Below are 15,993 nucleotides of genomic sequence, written 5' to 3'. Positions count from 1 at the left end.
TTTCCTGCTTAATTCTGTGATATTATTTATATTTTTGCAGAGACAACTTTACCCAGCTTAAGGCACATTCATTCTATCAGCCGTTCTAATCTTCAAAGTAAATCAATGAAAATGAAGAATCATTAATTAATTAAGAGCAACGGTAAAAATATGTGTTAAATCTCAGAGGTATCTTGAGTTTCTCTACTGCACTGAGAGCTGCATGCATGATCTGAGATCCGGTGGAGATTTCAGCAGCTTTTACACTCACCTCCTAATTAAAGCATCCCAAAAATAAACTTGACCTTTTCCTCAATTTGTTCAACTATATGCATATTTAATAGATGTGAACTGGTTTTATTTTAGATTTTTTTTGGCCTCCTACTTTTGTATCAGACTTGATTGCTTAAATATGTCTTTCTTAATTTAGTTTGTACTCATTTCCTTTACATTTGCCCTTTAGATTTCCTCTAATATCCTCTTCCTTTGGTCTTTTTTCATATTTTAATCTTCCTCTTTCAGTTTGATTATATTCCCTTCTGTCACGTCTTCTCCCTTGTTTCCTCTCTGAACCTCTTCTTACCTTTTCCCTGTTTTTTTTTCTCCTTTCCTCACCTGAAGCTGGCGGGCATGGCGTCTGAATGCAGCTGGCTCGATGCTGTGGTGGAGTTGCAGGTGTGGTGCCAGCTGGCTGCCTTCTGTCACAGCGCCGAGGACCACAGCTTGGTGTTACTCTGCACAGAGAAAGCTTTGCAACTGGAGAAGGCTGCAGAAGACAGTCTCACTACAGCGCCCTGTGTTCTGTAAGTCAGATTTATTCACTTTATGTATAGGCGGCTCTAAATTATAATAGAAGTCATCTCAAGACACTTTAAGAATCAGTGGTTTAATCCATGTAAATAGTTATATTTTGTATCAATTACAAAAAAAAAAAAGATTTAGCTATTTCAGAGCAGTTATTGTTTTTAATTCTCACAGTTCTTCAGAAAGACTGTAGAGAAAAGGCCTTTGATACAAACCAGAAGGTTTGTTCATGAAGGCTAGAGACGTTTTCTCCTTGGGATAGTCTGAGGGAAAGAAGGACATCTTGTGCACATCAGGAGAATTACACTAAACAAGGGCTTGCAACTGGACTTAAGTTTTGCCTGATAGTTTACATGTTTCTTTGGTTTAGTTCATTGACTGATGGATTGATTGTTAGCTTATTATTTGCCATGTATCTCTAGATATGAAGAGACTGCTGTGAACAAGATGCTGAGCAGTGCAGCCTGTTTGAGGGGTTTGAGCCTCGTCTGCACGAGCAGTGGAAATGTTGACAGATACAGGGAAGCTTTGAAAGTGATTCTGTCCGGTGTCAGGTACTGTTTAGAATAGATTGATATGTCGACTAATGCCTCAGGCTCAGCTTTAATCCGACTGTTTTTTTTTTCTTCTTCCCTTTTTCATAGCTTCGCAGAGAAAACTGGCAGTCAAGAATTGTGTGTCACAGCTGCTGGGCATTTCTGGAACGCTTGTCTGCCGCTGACACAGAGCCCTCGGGACAAATGGTGGCTCAAGGAGCACCTGGAGAAGATTCTTAATATCCTACTTCATATCAGGAAAAGTGCCAGTGTATCTCATCTCCGTTGTACTCTTGCTCACAGTTTGAGTCAGAAGTTTGCATATATTCGGCTGGGCTCTTAATGTCACTAAGGCTTTTAGTTGTTGTTTTCTGAATGTGAAGAGATGAAGTTACAGTGTTTGTTGATTTTGAACCACAAGCTTGAGTAGGTTGAGATTTTTCTCTAGTTCACTCAGTGGTAAAATTAGACTTACAGGTTCAAATTTAAACATACACTTCCCTCAATATTTGAGTAAATGTTTCGTATCAGTTTTCAAGCAGACCTTTTTTTACAGTCGCCATTATTCTTCTGACTGGATTTTTCTTGGCACAATTGACAGTTTATTTAAACTGGTTGCTTTTCTGACATGGACTGAGTATTATCCACCTAGTTTTTATGCGTGTTTGGAATCATTATCCTTTTTGAACATCCAACTGTTTCCAACTCTTAATTTCCTGGTCAAATCTATCACCCTCAGATGAAAGAAAATTGGTAATCCCACTATCTCAGTACTGCATATCTATTTTGCATTATAGTGGCATAAAAGAGCTCCAGGACCACCGTTCTACATCTTTCATGCTGTAACGCAGTTCAAGCCACTGAAATTCTTGCCATTGTAGAGAAAATTGACCGTGTGAACATCACAATTTGCACCAGTTCATATTGAGTGCTGAACTTTCATCTGTAGATTGTTTAGTTTTAAAAAATAATATGACAAAGAAGTATCACAACAGCAGTGTGCCCGACAATGTTGCAGTAAAACATTGTGAAATTTACACCTTTTTTCCAACTACACATCCACCACAAAGCTATGGAACAATTAAGAATTATGCTGACCTGTAAGCCAATCATAAAGGACTTGTCAAACATCTTGCCAGAATATGATGATATATGATAAAACAGTTTTTTCTGCAATTTAGTGGAAACATTTATTCAAGTGTTAGTGGCAGTGTAGAGAAAGTAACTTATGCACTCAATTGTTGATTTTTAAATTCATTGAAATTTCATGTTGCATCATTGCAAGCTACAAAAACCTTTCAACTCAAACATTAAAAATCACAAACTGCAATCTAGTACTTCAAGAGCTAGAGCTTTTTATTAAAACAGTCAGTTGATGCTTCACCCATTTAATCATTTGTTCCTACTTGCAGCTGCAATTTCATCCAGATGACTCCTATGAAATGAAATCAGTGCTGCAAATTACCACTCAAGTATAGCCTTTTAAGCTGGATAGCAGCAATAAGATCCACTCTATTATCTTAAATTGATGGTGAAATAAAACAAATGAAAAAGTTGTGTAGTGTGGCGCAGAGGAACTTCTGAGTGTGTTCTCTTCAGCATGTGAGGCTGAAGTCATTCAACTGAGAAATGGTTTAAAATCTTTAATTATAGAAGCTAATGTGAGAATTTAGAAAGATGCTCATCTGTGGTGCTTTTTTCTTAAGTGCCACTTTTTACCACCTAATTAACCTGCCTGACAGGGAAAAGCAAGGCACGTCATCTGAAGGCCATTTAAAGCTGTTTTGCATTATGAATTACAGTTCAATGAATAAAGAATATTGACACTATAACTAGATAAACCATTAACTGAAGTTAAGTTTCCACTTGCTTTGATACACTTCCTTTTAACGTACATGATATATCTTCTTAATTGTATGCCTTAAGAAAAAACTCAATGAATTTCAGATAACTGTCCAGCATTAGCTCATCCACAGCCAAACAGTACAGTCGTGTGTTTTGTTTTTCTTTCCAGATATACGTGTAAATTTGTCCCTTCTCTCTCTTCAGAAAAGCAAGAGAAAATCATGGACCGTGAGGGAAATGCCTCAGGGGATTCCTAGTGATGGATCAACAAGTTAGTTCTAAAAGGAGTTTCAATTTGTTCAGCTGATTTAATCCATGACAGATGAAAAGATCATAACTCTAAGTGACCTATAACGGGCTTGTTTTTATGAGTGGCTAGCAAGTCTTGCTACGCCTTGAACTGTTTTCAAGTTTTTCACTTTACAACCACAAAAGTCACTGTATTCCATTCGTATTTTATGTGATAGCACTGCATCATTGCGGAACTGAAAGAAAATTATGACATGTTTCAAGGTTTATGACAAAAACATTTCTTAAAATTGTGGCATACGGGTTCAGCCCGAGTTACCTACTCTGAATCCAACTTTGAGTCTAGTTAGAAAAGCTTTCCTGTTCTTCTGTTTCTTGGGAACAGAGGAAACTCCAAAGAAATGTGCTGCTACCACAATGATTCCAAGTGAGGATGTCGGGGTTTTTTTTCCAACAATGCCGTTGTTATTATTGTCATTTTAAAATCAGATTTGTGGAGTCAGATGTTTAGAACTGTATGTTCTAAACATCTGTTGCTATTTTATGTTTTTTCAGAAGATACTAAAGAACTCTGTTTGAGAGCAAACATTATCCGTTTGCTGGTCTCCATCTACATGGACAAAGAAGACTTTGCACGTTCTCTAAAGCTGCTGGACAACACTATAAGTGAGATGACTCCCAGCAAGCATCGGCTGTAAGTTACAAATGCATTAAATTGCAAAACCAGAGGCATTGTACAAACCTGAGAGCTCTTGATTGTCTTTCTGTTTGTTTTTCCAGAATACTTTTCAAAACTCGCATACTGCTTAAAGTACGCCTGAGAGAATGCATAGAGATTGACATGGAGATGTTACACGAGGAGGGAGAAGAGTGCTGTTCAGCGATGTGGCACCAGGCAGCTCTGTGTGGAATCACTTTAAAGCAACAGCTAACCTGCTACCAGAACGCCATCAGAAGACTCACGGTATCGCTTCTCTTTTTCTGAGCAACAAAATGAATGTCATCAGATGAATTCAGATAGACTGCTTTGATCTTTGAAAAGTTTTAAACACGGTTATCATTATCCAATTAAAGACTGGGTATAATACAACATACCGTTTCTTTTTGTGCTGACAGTAAGGGCCTCTTTAAAGTAGGATAAAAAGTCTCTACCACCATCATGTGGACTTGCCATGTCATTGCACTTAAGTGTAGAAAAATATACTGCAGCATTAGTCTGGAACAGGAATAAAGTTGCATCTTTTGACTGGAAAAAATAGGCTCTACAAAGTAAATATTCATGGTGTACAGAAGTAAAATTGTCATTTTGTATTCTGCCAACAGAGCAAAGAGTTTGAGTGGCAAAAGGTCAACCTTTTGCTTGAATTTGGAGGGTGGCTGTACTCTCACAACTTCCCAAAATCTGACGCTCAACTTCCGGTTCAGTGGGCCATAGATATCCTCCTACATCTGGAACCCAGGCAAGAAGCAGAACCAGGTTGGACTCATTGTGTCATCTTGCTCTTTATCATAACAAAGCCGTCTCAGGTTACGTATGTTTCCAGCACCCAGCAAAGCTCTAATTCACTATCTTTTTCCATATATAGATGAAAGTGTGCTAAAGCACATAAAGACAGAGCAATCCAAGTCCTTGATTGGAGTCCATGGACAGTTCACGCAAAACTTGTCTAGCCTGAAGGAGGTGCGCACACTTGACCAGTTGACACAGGCACACACGCTGCTCGCTATCATGGAGGACAGGACTTCACCTGAGCATCAGCAAAGCCTGCTTCAAGCCTATACCTTCGTTCTTCAGATATGGCAGGTACTGCGTCACCATTTTTACCATTTTTTTTACCACCATTTTTTTGGAAGTCCTCAACAGATCCTCTCACTTATGGGGTTCCTCAAGAGTAGAGTCTAGTCTTGGTTCACTACTTCTCGCTCACTTCTGTTATAGTCTTAATGTAAATGTCAACCAAAAACATTTAAGCTAATTTTGTTATTTTTTTAATGAGTCACATGTACAGTTCATCATATTTTGTGGCAGGTTTCTTTGGCGACAGCCTCTGAGATTTTAAGTGAGATGATGAAGAATGAGCCAATCCCTTCTCCCACTGATGCATCCAAGAAAGGCAAAGGCAAAGACAAGGCCAAAGGCAAGGGCAAAGACAAAGAAAAGGGCAAAGACAAAGAAAAGGGCAAAGACAAAGACAAGGGCAAAGACAAAGACAAGGGCAAAGACAAGGGCAAAGACAAAGAAAAGGGCAAAGATAAGGGTAAAGACAAAGGTAAAGACAAGGATAGGGACAAAGATAAAGACAAAGAAGTAAGTCACTGAATTTACTTAATTCATATATATACTTAAGTCTGTCACAATAAACAATTAATTTCATGATGAATTAAATTACCTTGATAATTTCCATTCCGAAGACTGATATTATTTGAAGGATTGTTTAGTTTACAGAAACTTTATAATCCATTCTATTTATGGTTTTGTTTGTGTGCGTTTTTTATTTTGTTTTATCTATTGTTTTTGGTCATTGTGTTTAATTTTGAATATTTAAAATACCTTCCAGTGTTAAGTGTTCTTTACAAATTTAAGTTCATCAGTGTTTGAAAGAGTGAATTTGCATTATTATGCCATTATCAATACATTACTTTAAAATTGTCTCAAAACAATATTATCGTTTATTTAAATAATTTGGTTTGTTTATATCTCGGTAGGTACATGTTTGACAAAAAGAAATAAAGATAAGTGTCAGCTGTCTTTCTTCTCTGTGTGACCAGAATGTCTCGACAGAAGACGAAGAAATGCCTACAGTGGATGAAAGTGTTCCTTCGACTCTGAAAGAATGGGCTCACTATGTCTGTCCTGAGTACATGCGACAGATATTCAAAGCCACCGACAGTCCCCATTGCATCAACAAATGCAGCTTTTTAAACCAGGTACATCAGTAATGTAGGACACTTTCAGATTTTAACGTGTTGTTGACTCAGATTTATTTTTAACAGTAGATATTTTAAAGAAAAGCCAACGTTGTGGTTTACTTTTAGGCAGCACTGTCTTGCAAAAATCTTTACAGCACTCAAACTTCTTATATTTGCAACATAAAAATAGTGCTGAATTGTATTGAGGTTCCTCTGAATTACATTCTGTCTTGTTGTAATGCACTCTGATCAACATGTTGACATTAAACAACATCAGATAGATGGAAGTTTGTTTAGCTGATATGAATCCATGTATAAAATGATATGTTTCATATGTTTGTGATGGAAGACTATTGATTCTAAATCCTTTTTTTTCTGTGCTGTGTATTTTTCTGAAGAATCTAAGCCTGTTTTATCTCAGGCGGCTGGAAAGAGAGCTTTGCTCTTTGTCTCTCGACCATCTCACTCTGCCCATACTGCACCTTGCTGAGATTATTTCTCTTGACCTGCTTGAGAGGAGGAGTCTCTCTGATCTCTACAGACTCAGGTAAAGTCTCAATAAAAGGGACAACATCTGCTGTGGACATTAAAAATTTATTTACTGGGTGTTAAAAAAAAATGGCAACATTTCTTTTGGACAGTAGGGCATGCGAAAAGTTCAGACATTCATAGATGTTTTTGTTTATTGATCAGATTGAACAGCCTATAAGATTCTCTGATATATTAGAAATTATATGAGAATGCTATGTATAAAGGCCAACATATTTTATGCAGGTTTATAATATACTGCCCAGGTATTTTAGCACACAGACCTAGCTAAAGTTACATGCTGTTTAGATAAATAAGATCTGCTGATGCTGAGAAAGTCACTCACACAGGAGTGTTGCTGCTTCGGACGGAAAAGTAAGAAGATTAGGAGGTGCTCTTAGCCAGCCCACTAAAATATTAGGAAAATCAGCTAAACTTTGTAGTAATCTGTAAACTATAGATTTTAAAGTAAGTGTGATAATCCTGATGAAAATCAGAGCCATTTAATTTTTAAGTCAACCAGCAAAGAAAAAGAATCAATTACACTGAAATATTACATACAGCATGACTAGTTTATTTCCTAAACCTGTTATTAACCCACATTGCTAAAACCAGTGGTTGTTTGAATTTGTGCCTTGATATATAGACGCTGTAAAACATTTAAATATGCATGAAATATGACTTTCACTTAAGATTTTGCCTCCTTTGTCTCCACAGGCAGCTAAGAGCAGATGTATTAATATCTATTTCAGTTAAAGTCAACAAAAAATATTCATAAAAATTAGAGATCTGGAATGACTGAAATATTGCATGAAATATTCAATCAGTCCAATTCCTTGTGCTCCAGGATTACAGCGACTCGGTTGCTTATTTAGCCAACTCATATCTAAGATTTACTTTTCTAATTGTTTTCCCGATGCATCGAACTAGAATTGTGAACACATGCGTTGAGCTGGGTTTTGGATCCCATTCACCATACCAGGACACGCTTCAAAGCCTGAGTAAAATCCAAGTAAACGAACAAATGAAGTATGTAAACTCACACGCAAAAGTTTAAAGATTGAACATCTTTCTGAAAACTGTTTTTCAAATCATTACTGCAGGTGCCGCAAAGAAGTGTCTCTTTCAGAGTTGAGAAGACTTGGCACAGTGTACCATCAGGTCAGCTGCTTCTCAAAATATCCATTCAAGGTTTTCCTAAGTCTTTCAGTTGTTTTTGGACATCTTGATTATATAAAATACGTAAACATCTGTTAGTTTTAAATGTTACTGTTCTGCATGTTGGGAATTTTCAGAAAGCTGAAGTGGATGAACACATTTCTTCTGGGCAGTTGGGTGCAGATGTGAGTTCTCATGATATTTGGCTGAAAAAAGCAGAAGTTTGCCTCAGCTTGGGTCTTTATCAGTCAACCAGACAACTTCTAGGAGAGGCCCACAAGGTGGCTAGAGTAAGTTTAAAAATTAGCTAACACTAGCTGTGTTTGAATTCAGCCGTTACTTTCCATTCCATTTGCAAATTCACAATAAAACAAGCATTTAGAAGTTAAAAACTAAAATGTATTCCAATACTTGTTCTTATTTTCTGCTCTTCTGTCCATGATTACCATCACCTTTCTGTGTTCACTGTCTATCTACTTTTACCAGCTTGTAGTCTCTGAAGCACTCTGGTAATCAGTTAAAAATAAAGTATTCATTATTTCTGAAGCCTGTGCAGACAACTAGCTCCTACAAACTTATCTAGAAAAAAACATTAAATGAGATGGAATTTTAAAGTTGCTTTTAAGAAAAATATTAAACTGGTGAAATCGAGGTATTTCATTTTCTGTAACCAAAATCCTTTTTTATATGACTTTTTTATATGAGTCGTTTCCAATAAGCTGCTTTATTATTATTGCAATAAATATAATCAGTAAAAAGCCTTAGCAAAAATTCATATTTTAATTTTAGTCACATAATAATTCACTGAAATGTTTAGAAAACTAAAGTCTTTAATGTGAGTTCATTTATTAATTGTTACAAATTTTTGCACGGTATCCCAGTAAAACAGGTCAACACTGTTTCTTTGCACTTATACACTTTCAGGAACTTGGAGATGAGAGAGCTGAAGCAAAAAGTTTAGTAGGTCTGGCAGCTCTTGCCTGTGAGGAGCAGAATTTTGCTCAGGCTCTGATTCTGTTGGATAAAGTCCAAACCCCCAAGGGTGACCATGATTTCTGGTACCACTTCACTCTCACCAGGGTAACGACTGTGATGGGACTGAGAGACAAAGCTTCACAAGCCAAGGTGATGAAACGACCCACGGACTGAAGATTCCAAACTTGTCTCACATAATAACATATTTATGTTTTTACAGGTTGATCAGATCATCAAACAAGGCTGTGAGGCTTTGCAGCTGATTGCAGGACTGCAAGTAAACAGAGTTCAAGAGCTCAGATCAACAATCAATTCTTTAGAAAATAGGTAAATCCAAACCTCTAAGCATGTTCAGCAGTGTTTAACTTTTGTCCTCAGTGGTTAGTATGACTTATTCATTATTTTTAACTGATTTGTAAATTAAAAATAAGCATCTGCTAATGGTTGCTTAAGGTCAAATCTAATGTATCTGAACCACTTATTTTTAACACATTTACAAGTTCAAACATGTTTTCTAAGAATGTTTAAGCTTACTATGCTCATATATAAACATGGTATAATTCAGGGAGTTGTGCTTTGTTTCAGAGGTGCAGTTGAATGTGTTCGAGCCATTTCTAATGCTACGACTGCAGAGATGTCCGGCACTGAGGTTGTTGAGAGGCTAATGGCTGCATGTGAGACCCTCAGACTGTCTGCAGATGGTCTCACCAAGCTCAACTTTGGAAAACAGGCAGCAGAGGCACATAGAAATTGTGCATATGGTCTGAGGTCAGGCCATTGGTCAGCTTTTTGAGCGGAACTGAATTTAACTGCAAGCAAAATCTGATTATTTTTGACTCCACAGTTCTAAAAATGTTATTTGAAAATAAGTATTTAGCTAATTTGTTGCTCAAAGCTCATCAAACGTAGTTTTAATTAACGCAGCAGTACCTTTACAGTCTCCACGCTGTTTTTTGCAACTGGACATGTTTCTACACAGCCAAAAGTGTTTTGTAAGCAGGGAAAACCTGAGCTCTTTTAGAGCCAGCTAACTGGAAAAAATGCAGCAACAAGTGGATGAGAGGTAGATGAGAGCAGTGTTCCATTTGAAAACCTTCATTCACTGGAATATTTCCTCTGGGATCTTATATAAAAAAGAGTTTAAACCGTTAGAACAGCATAACAGAAACTTTTAGCAGTTTTGAAAGTGTATATTTAAAAAACAGAAACTATTGTCTAATTAAGCAACAGTAACAACAACACAGGCTTTCTCACCAGGTTAATTCACTCCTTTTTTCCTAGAAACATTTTTATTTCTCTGCAGGATTCTGGCCGAAAAGGTCACTGACGTAGAGAGGAGACATCGATACCTGCTTGATGCCCTGTCCCAAATGCAGCTGGCTGTCGCACAGCAGGAACATGTGACACTGAGTGCTCAGAGGCTGTTTTCGCCTCAGGAGGTAAATAAAGTGTTCCCTCAGAACGTAGCTTTCCAGGTGATGATGTCCTCCCAGAAACCGTGGGAGGGATTACATCTCACATGTTCGGAGAATCCTTCTATCTTTGGATTCGCATCAGCTGCTAACATGTTTAGCTCACAAGGTTTAGAGAGCAAATCCTTAAAAATACTTGGAGTATAAGCGTAAAGCAAACTATAAAACTATAGTGTTTTAGAGTTTTAATAATAATAAGCTGCAATAATAATAAGCTGTTGCAGGAATATTTTTAGACTCATTTATTAACATATCCATAAATAGAATCCTGTGCTTCCAAAAGTTTAAAGCAGTGTTAGCTTATAAAACAATATCCCAATCTTTGAGCATCTCACACGACTGTTCCATCCATTATCAAAAAATGTATAGATTACAAAATGACTGCAAACCTACCAAGAAAGACACTGTTGAAAGAAACCCATAATAAGTTTGTTTTGCATTTTGCAAACATGTGGAAGATCAGATCTGGCCACATCAGACGACAACAGAACATTTTGCTCTACTGGCAAAATGCTAAGTCTCACTGAAACCAAACACTACATCACCCTGAAAACCATGAAAACCAACCCCACAATCATGATGTGGGGATGCTTTTCTGTAGCAGAGACAGGAAAGCTGGTTGGAAAACGGATTAAGATATTTTACAAGGCAGTCCCGAAACAAAACTTGTTAGAGACTGGAAAACAAACTACTTTTTGGTTTATTTAGCAAAGAAGAATGGAGAAAACAATCTGTTTCTAGATTTGCAAAGCTCATAGATACTTAAGAGTCACAGCTATAATTGCTGTGAAATGTTTATTGAAAAAAATAAATAAATAAATAAATACAAATCTACACCTCTTTTTTGGTTTCTCACATTAAATCCTAATAAAGTTTGTGGCTGTAATGTAACAAAAATGTAAATAAGTTGAAAGATGATGAATACTTCTGCAAGACTGTTTTGGTACCACCATTTATTTTGATCTAGTTTATACATGGGGACTAGTTAATTATCCCATAAGCAGCACATTTTGTGTAGGACTGTGACAGTCCTCTCCTTTGAGCTGAGACCTGCTATAAAGGTCCTGCTGTGATGTTGTCACATAATAAAAACTCACAGATTGTTTCTAACTTTTAGGGAAGTTTATTAACAAACAGCTTAATCTGAACAGCTTTGGAGGTTGATAGTTTGGCTCCAGTAAGAGCCTTCACTGTGGTGAAGACTGCTGGCTTATTTAAAATGTGTGCAGATGGCAAATGTTGTCATTGTAGTTAGATTGTCTTGAGCTTGTTTTGGAAGATGGATGTTATTTTGCTTTTAGAAACCCACTTGTACCTAGTACAAAGAAATAAAATGTGTAATTCCTTTGAGTGCTTTATTTTAAGTCCTTAATACAAAGCTTTGCAAAGTATTATATGTCAGCAGCAGATGGGAGTTTAAATCTTCCAAGCACTGGAAAAAAAAAATCTACCGTGGATTCAGTCTCCTGAGAGTCTCTGTGACAGAGATGGACTGCCATACTGCTGGCTGAAACTTTGAGTCAAATGTTGATAGAATCATGAAGCAAAATGATTGATTTATGAGTTCTCATAGCTGCTGCAAATCCTGGTTCAATTGATTTTTTGGTGAGATGTCGTGTGGAGGATTTTCTCCAGCCACAGTGGAAAGAAGCCATGTTTGTGCCATTAGCTTTCAGCAGATGAAGCCAGAGCCCAGTTTTATACGTAATTGGCAACCAAGCTGCTGTGCAAATTCTGTTTCTTGTGCTTACTGATCCATTTTCAGAAAGCATGTGCCAAAGTCATTTATCATTCTGAGGAAGATTAAATTAGATTTAATTTACATATGTCCCCTCTTGGATGTTTTTCACATTTTTCACCATCTTGTCTAATCATATGTAGTGATTTTGCTTTAACTTCTTCACTTTTTGTCATGTGTTATCCCCAATCTTAAATCAATTTTATCAAGATTTTATGTGACAGACAAGAAACAAAGCTTTTAATAAACCTGTGGCAAGGAAAGTTATACTTGGTCTTAATTTTCTTTTCTCGTATAAAAATCTGAATTGTGTAGAATGCATTTGTGTTCATCCTTGCTGAAACAATGCTTTGAAGAGCCACCTTTTGATGTTATAACATCAAGATATTTGACATCATTGCTTTTATAGTAAGATTAAGTTATCTGCAGGTGGATATGATTTGAATATTGGTTATATTGTGTACATCTTCTCAGTTTAGATGTGAATTTAACATTAGTTCTCACACTCTCTCCAGAGTTGCAACCTGTCGCAGAAATCCATAAGAAAACTTTTGGACCTGCGAGTGTACATGACAGAGTTGTGCATGGAAATTCTGGAGGAGAACTGCGCTAATCAGACACAGGAAGTTTTTGCCTGTTTAAAGAAGACGACTATTGAAATCATCCTGGAAGACTTCACCAGGAACTCGCCAGAGCCAGGTTCCACAGAAATGGTAAGAGATTTAGAAGTTACACTCAGTAACAAATGCTAACAACTGTTAAAATGTAGAAGAAACCTATGATTTACAGTAATGCTTCAAGAAGTTTAGACTGCTTATGAACTCTTATGACAGTACTCTTAATAACAAAGTTACCAAACCAGTCAGTAAAATCCCTTGTCAAGTTTCTTTCAGATCATGGAAACACAAAACCAAATGTTAACATTTTCCAGCCTCACTGATCCAATCAGAAAGGCTCCATGAGGCTGTACTGCACATGGGCACAAACGCGTGTCTGTGATGGTAGTCAAGAACATCTGTGCTTAGTGAAGGTCAGAAGGACCGGAGCTGGTCAGCAGTCACAGATGTTGCTTTCGGTCACATTGGAGAAAGACTGAAATTCAAAGGTCTGGATAATCTCTGATTTCTCAGACTTGTTTTCAAGAGCAGACAGAATAAATTTCAAAACAAGAGGAAGTTGCAAAACAGTGTCTTAATCTAAGCTATTTTAAATCACTAACTTTAGCTCTTCTTACTGTGGTTTCATGTTACAAGAAAATGAAGCTACCCTTTGTTTCCACTGCCTGTAAAGTATACACCATCTTGGAAGTTTTCCCTTTTTATCACTTATGCAAATCAGTCATTACTAACTAATATTGTGGTAGTTAAAATTTATCCACAATAATGTGAGGCATGGATAAAATCAGACAGAAGGCCTTTAAACAACTTTAGGATGTTGCTGCTGAAGCTGGTTCTGAAACTAAATAAATCATTAAGTCCTTTGAGATAAACATGTTGTTCCTTGTTCTATATACGCTCCTGCTTGGCGCTCAGCTAAAAGGTCCCCATAAGTGTCAGTTTACACTTACAATGGTTCTAAAATAATAGTTAATAGTTAGCAAAATGCCTTTTCACATTTTGTTACATAATGACAAACTCCAAAGTTTTTCAGTCAAATTTTACTTGACAACCCAACACAAAGTTGTATAAAAATGAAAACAGGACACCTGACTCTTAGTTCTGATTTTTATTCTTTCATTGACAAATCTGAGATTAAATTGTGTTAAACATTGCATTGTATATTTTTACATTTCACTTTTTTTATTAGAATTCAAACTCGGAGTGTGTCACCTTTTCTTGCAGGATGCCTGTGATTCTTTGCAAAGCAGCATTATTCCCTGATTAAAAAAAGTGAAAAGGACTTTCTTCCAAAATATATTAACCTGTTGCTAGCACTTTGTTTCCAAACTGTTTAATTTTTTTCTGGCAGATTCTGAGCACCCGTAATGTCAGATCTAAGTACAGTAATTGGGTTAGTTATGATCCATCTCCATATTTAGTCTTAATTTGCTTGTGTGTTATCCAGGACTGGGAGTGCACAGAGAGAACCTTGGGGCAGATGATCCTCAGCCAGCTGTCTGCACTCAACTTCCAAACCTCGGACAACATGGAGATCCAAGCTCGCTGCCTGAATCTGCAGGGGAGGTACCTGAAAGTGCTGGCCATGCAGAGAGCGCCCATGTATGTGAAGGCTCTCTGGCACAAACATATGCAGGTAAGTGAATATTAAACATGTGCAGTCAGATTTTAGATTTTTCCTTTTCATTTTGGCTTTTGAAAGGAGATGGCATTCTTATCAAAATGAAAACTGGTGTTTTTTAAACATCTTTGTGCTGTAGGATGCTTTGCCGGACTCTGTTCCCACGGCAGAGGAGAATTCGGGGAAACGCAGTGATTCAAGCGGCAAAGAACCAGGCTCGACCTCTGACAGAGGTGTGGAGCAGCAGGTATGTGCCTCCTGTCAACTGACCCCTTCAGCTCTGACTTCTCTCTAATCTGGGATCTTCAAGCTCAAACCGTCTGATCTCACTAAGACTGAATAAAAAAGGATAATGTAGTTATTATCTGGGAACACTTTGAAGGATAAATTATAGCTCAAAGATTAACAACTACATCTTAAATGTGACCTGTTATACTTCCTTGATAATGTCTATGGGACATACAAAACATGCTCATTAAATGTTTTACACATTCTTAGATCATGAGATTTTAGTCTGGTCAGTTTTGCCTATTTTGAGCTCCTTTCAGAATGAGCTGTCTTGTCGGCCCACAACTTAATGTTTACACTTACACATGAAAATGGCTGCCAACAGATGTGCAATTATACAACTTACATCTTTGGCTCTGAGCCAGACCCAAAACCAAAAGAAGAGCTTCCTCCACAACTAATAAGAATGCAGAAAGAGGGCAGCACTGAGACGGTCTTAGGCCAAATGTTGCAGAATTACATGGACGTGTTGTAGAGCTACAGGCTACTAGAGTTTAATACAAAACTTTAAGAAAATAACAAACAACCAAATTACATTCGAGCGTCTCTATTTTTTATTGAGAATTGTTTTGGTGGCTGTGGTCAGTGATGTCATGTTTCATTTGAAATTGTGGCGTTATTGTGATGTAGCAGTGGAAAGACGAAGCACAGGAACTGCTGGCTGAAGCAAGTAAAGTCCTGTCTGAGTCCACCAGGCTGTGTCTGCAACACAACCTACCCTCCGCCATCTTGGCCGAGGCCTCCTTTCATATATTGGACTGTATTGGGCAGTCTAACCCTACAGAGACCGGTCAATACCTCGCCCTTTTTCAGGTACTGCACTGCCGCAGGTTGACTGAGCATCACATAGTACATGTCTCTAATTGTTGGAATAATTATAAGATGCATATAGCCTGAATTAAATGCAAACAGCCGTTATGACGCATCATATTGTCATTGGTCTAACTCCTTTTTCCCAGAGCTGCTGCACTGTTGCCATGGCGGCCGAACTCCTGAGCTGTGCCTGCGCTGACACCTCTGTGTCCCAGCTCTCAGCTCTGCTCAGCCTCCACAGGAATCTGTTCGTCTCCCAGGACAAGAGATCCAGCAGCATGCTGAAAAGATCGGAGGAACAGCTCCTCCACCTCTTCAAGGTACAGGGTCACTAAGCACCCCTCATGATTTATAGATGCTGTCACACGCAGTCCACTAAACTTTCTTCATGGGTGGCATAATGTTGGTGCGACTATGATGTTTGCTTCTAATCTGCAGTAGGGGGTTTTAAATCACATAA

At 37.6% G+C, this 15,993-nt stretch overlaps 1 protein-coding gene across 6 annotated transcripts in view; it reads left to right on the top strand.

Moving 5' to 3' along the window:
* Positions 1-15,993, top strand: part of cfap46 (cilia and flagella associated protein 46) — a 54,930-nt gene that overhangs the window by 27,290 nt on the left and 11,647 nt on the right. For 2 of the 6 annotated variants that reach the window (XM_015060833.1, XM_015060835.1), the window contains exons 22-44: positions 601-782; positions 1,206-1,337; positions 1,428-1,590; positions 3,369-3,435; positions 3,969-4,107; positions 4,194-4,377; positions 4,737-4,890; positions 5,000-5,217; positions 5,443-5,721; positions 6,183-6,341; positions 6,722-6,870; positions 7,782-7,880; positions 7,955-8,012; positions 8,147-8,299; positions 8,934-9,134; positions 9,205-9,311; positions 9,570-9,752; positions 10,288-10,423; positions 12,710-12,907; positions 14,259-14,447; positions 14,572-14,679; positions 15,351-15,533; positions 15,680-15,853. In XM_015060833.1, coding sequence (XP_014916319.1) covers positions 601-782; positions 1,206-1,337; positions 1,428-1,590; positions 3,369-3,435; positions 3,969-4,107; positions 4,194-4,377; positions 4,737-4,890; positions 5,000-5,217; positions 5,443-5,721; positions 6,183-6,341; positions 6,722-6,870; positions 7,782-7,880; positions 7,955-8,012; positions 8,147-8,299; positions 8,934-9,134; positions 9,205-9,311; positions 9,570-9,752; positions 10,288-10,423; positions 12,710-12,907; positions 14,259-14,447; positions 14,572-14,679; positions 15,351-15,533; positions 15,680-15,853 — 3,615 coding nt within the window. The remainder of the gene's footprint in view (positions 1-600; positions 783-1,205; positions 1,338-1,427; positions 1,591-3,368; positions 3,436-3,968; positions 4,108-4,193; positions 4,378-4,736; positions 4,891-4,999; positions 5,218-5,442; positions 5,722-6,182; positions 6,342-6,721; positions 6,871-7,781; positions 7,881-7,954; positions 8,013-8,146; positions 8,300-8,933; positions 9,135-9,204; positions 9,312-9,569; positions 9,753-10,287; positions 10,424-12,709; positions 12,908-14,258; positions 14,448-14,571; positions 14,680-15,350; positions 15,534-15,679; positions 15,854-15,993) is intronic. The other 4 variants (XM_015060836.1, XM_015060837.1, XM_015060834.1 and 1 more) reach the window with 4 other exon arrangements.

The sequence above is a fragment of the Poecilia latipinna genome, unplaced genomic scaffold (assembly GCF_001443285.1).
Source record: "Poecilia latipinna isolate Pla-1442-1.1 unplaced genomic scaffold, P_latipinna-1.0 Scaffold1748, whole genome shotgun sequence".
Taxonomy (NCBI): Eukaryota; Metazoa; Chordata; class Actinopteri; order Cyprinodontiformes; family Poeciliidae; genus Poecilia; species Poecilia latipinna.
Note: the sequence above shows the minus strand (reverse complement) of the source record. Positions and strands in the feature narration are given on the sequence as shown.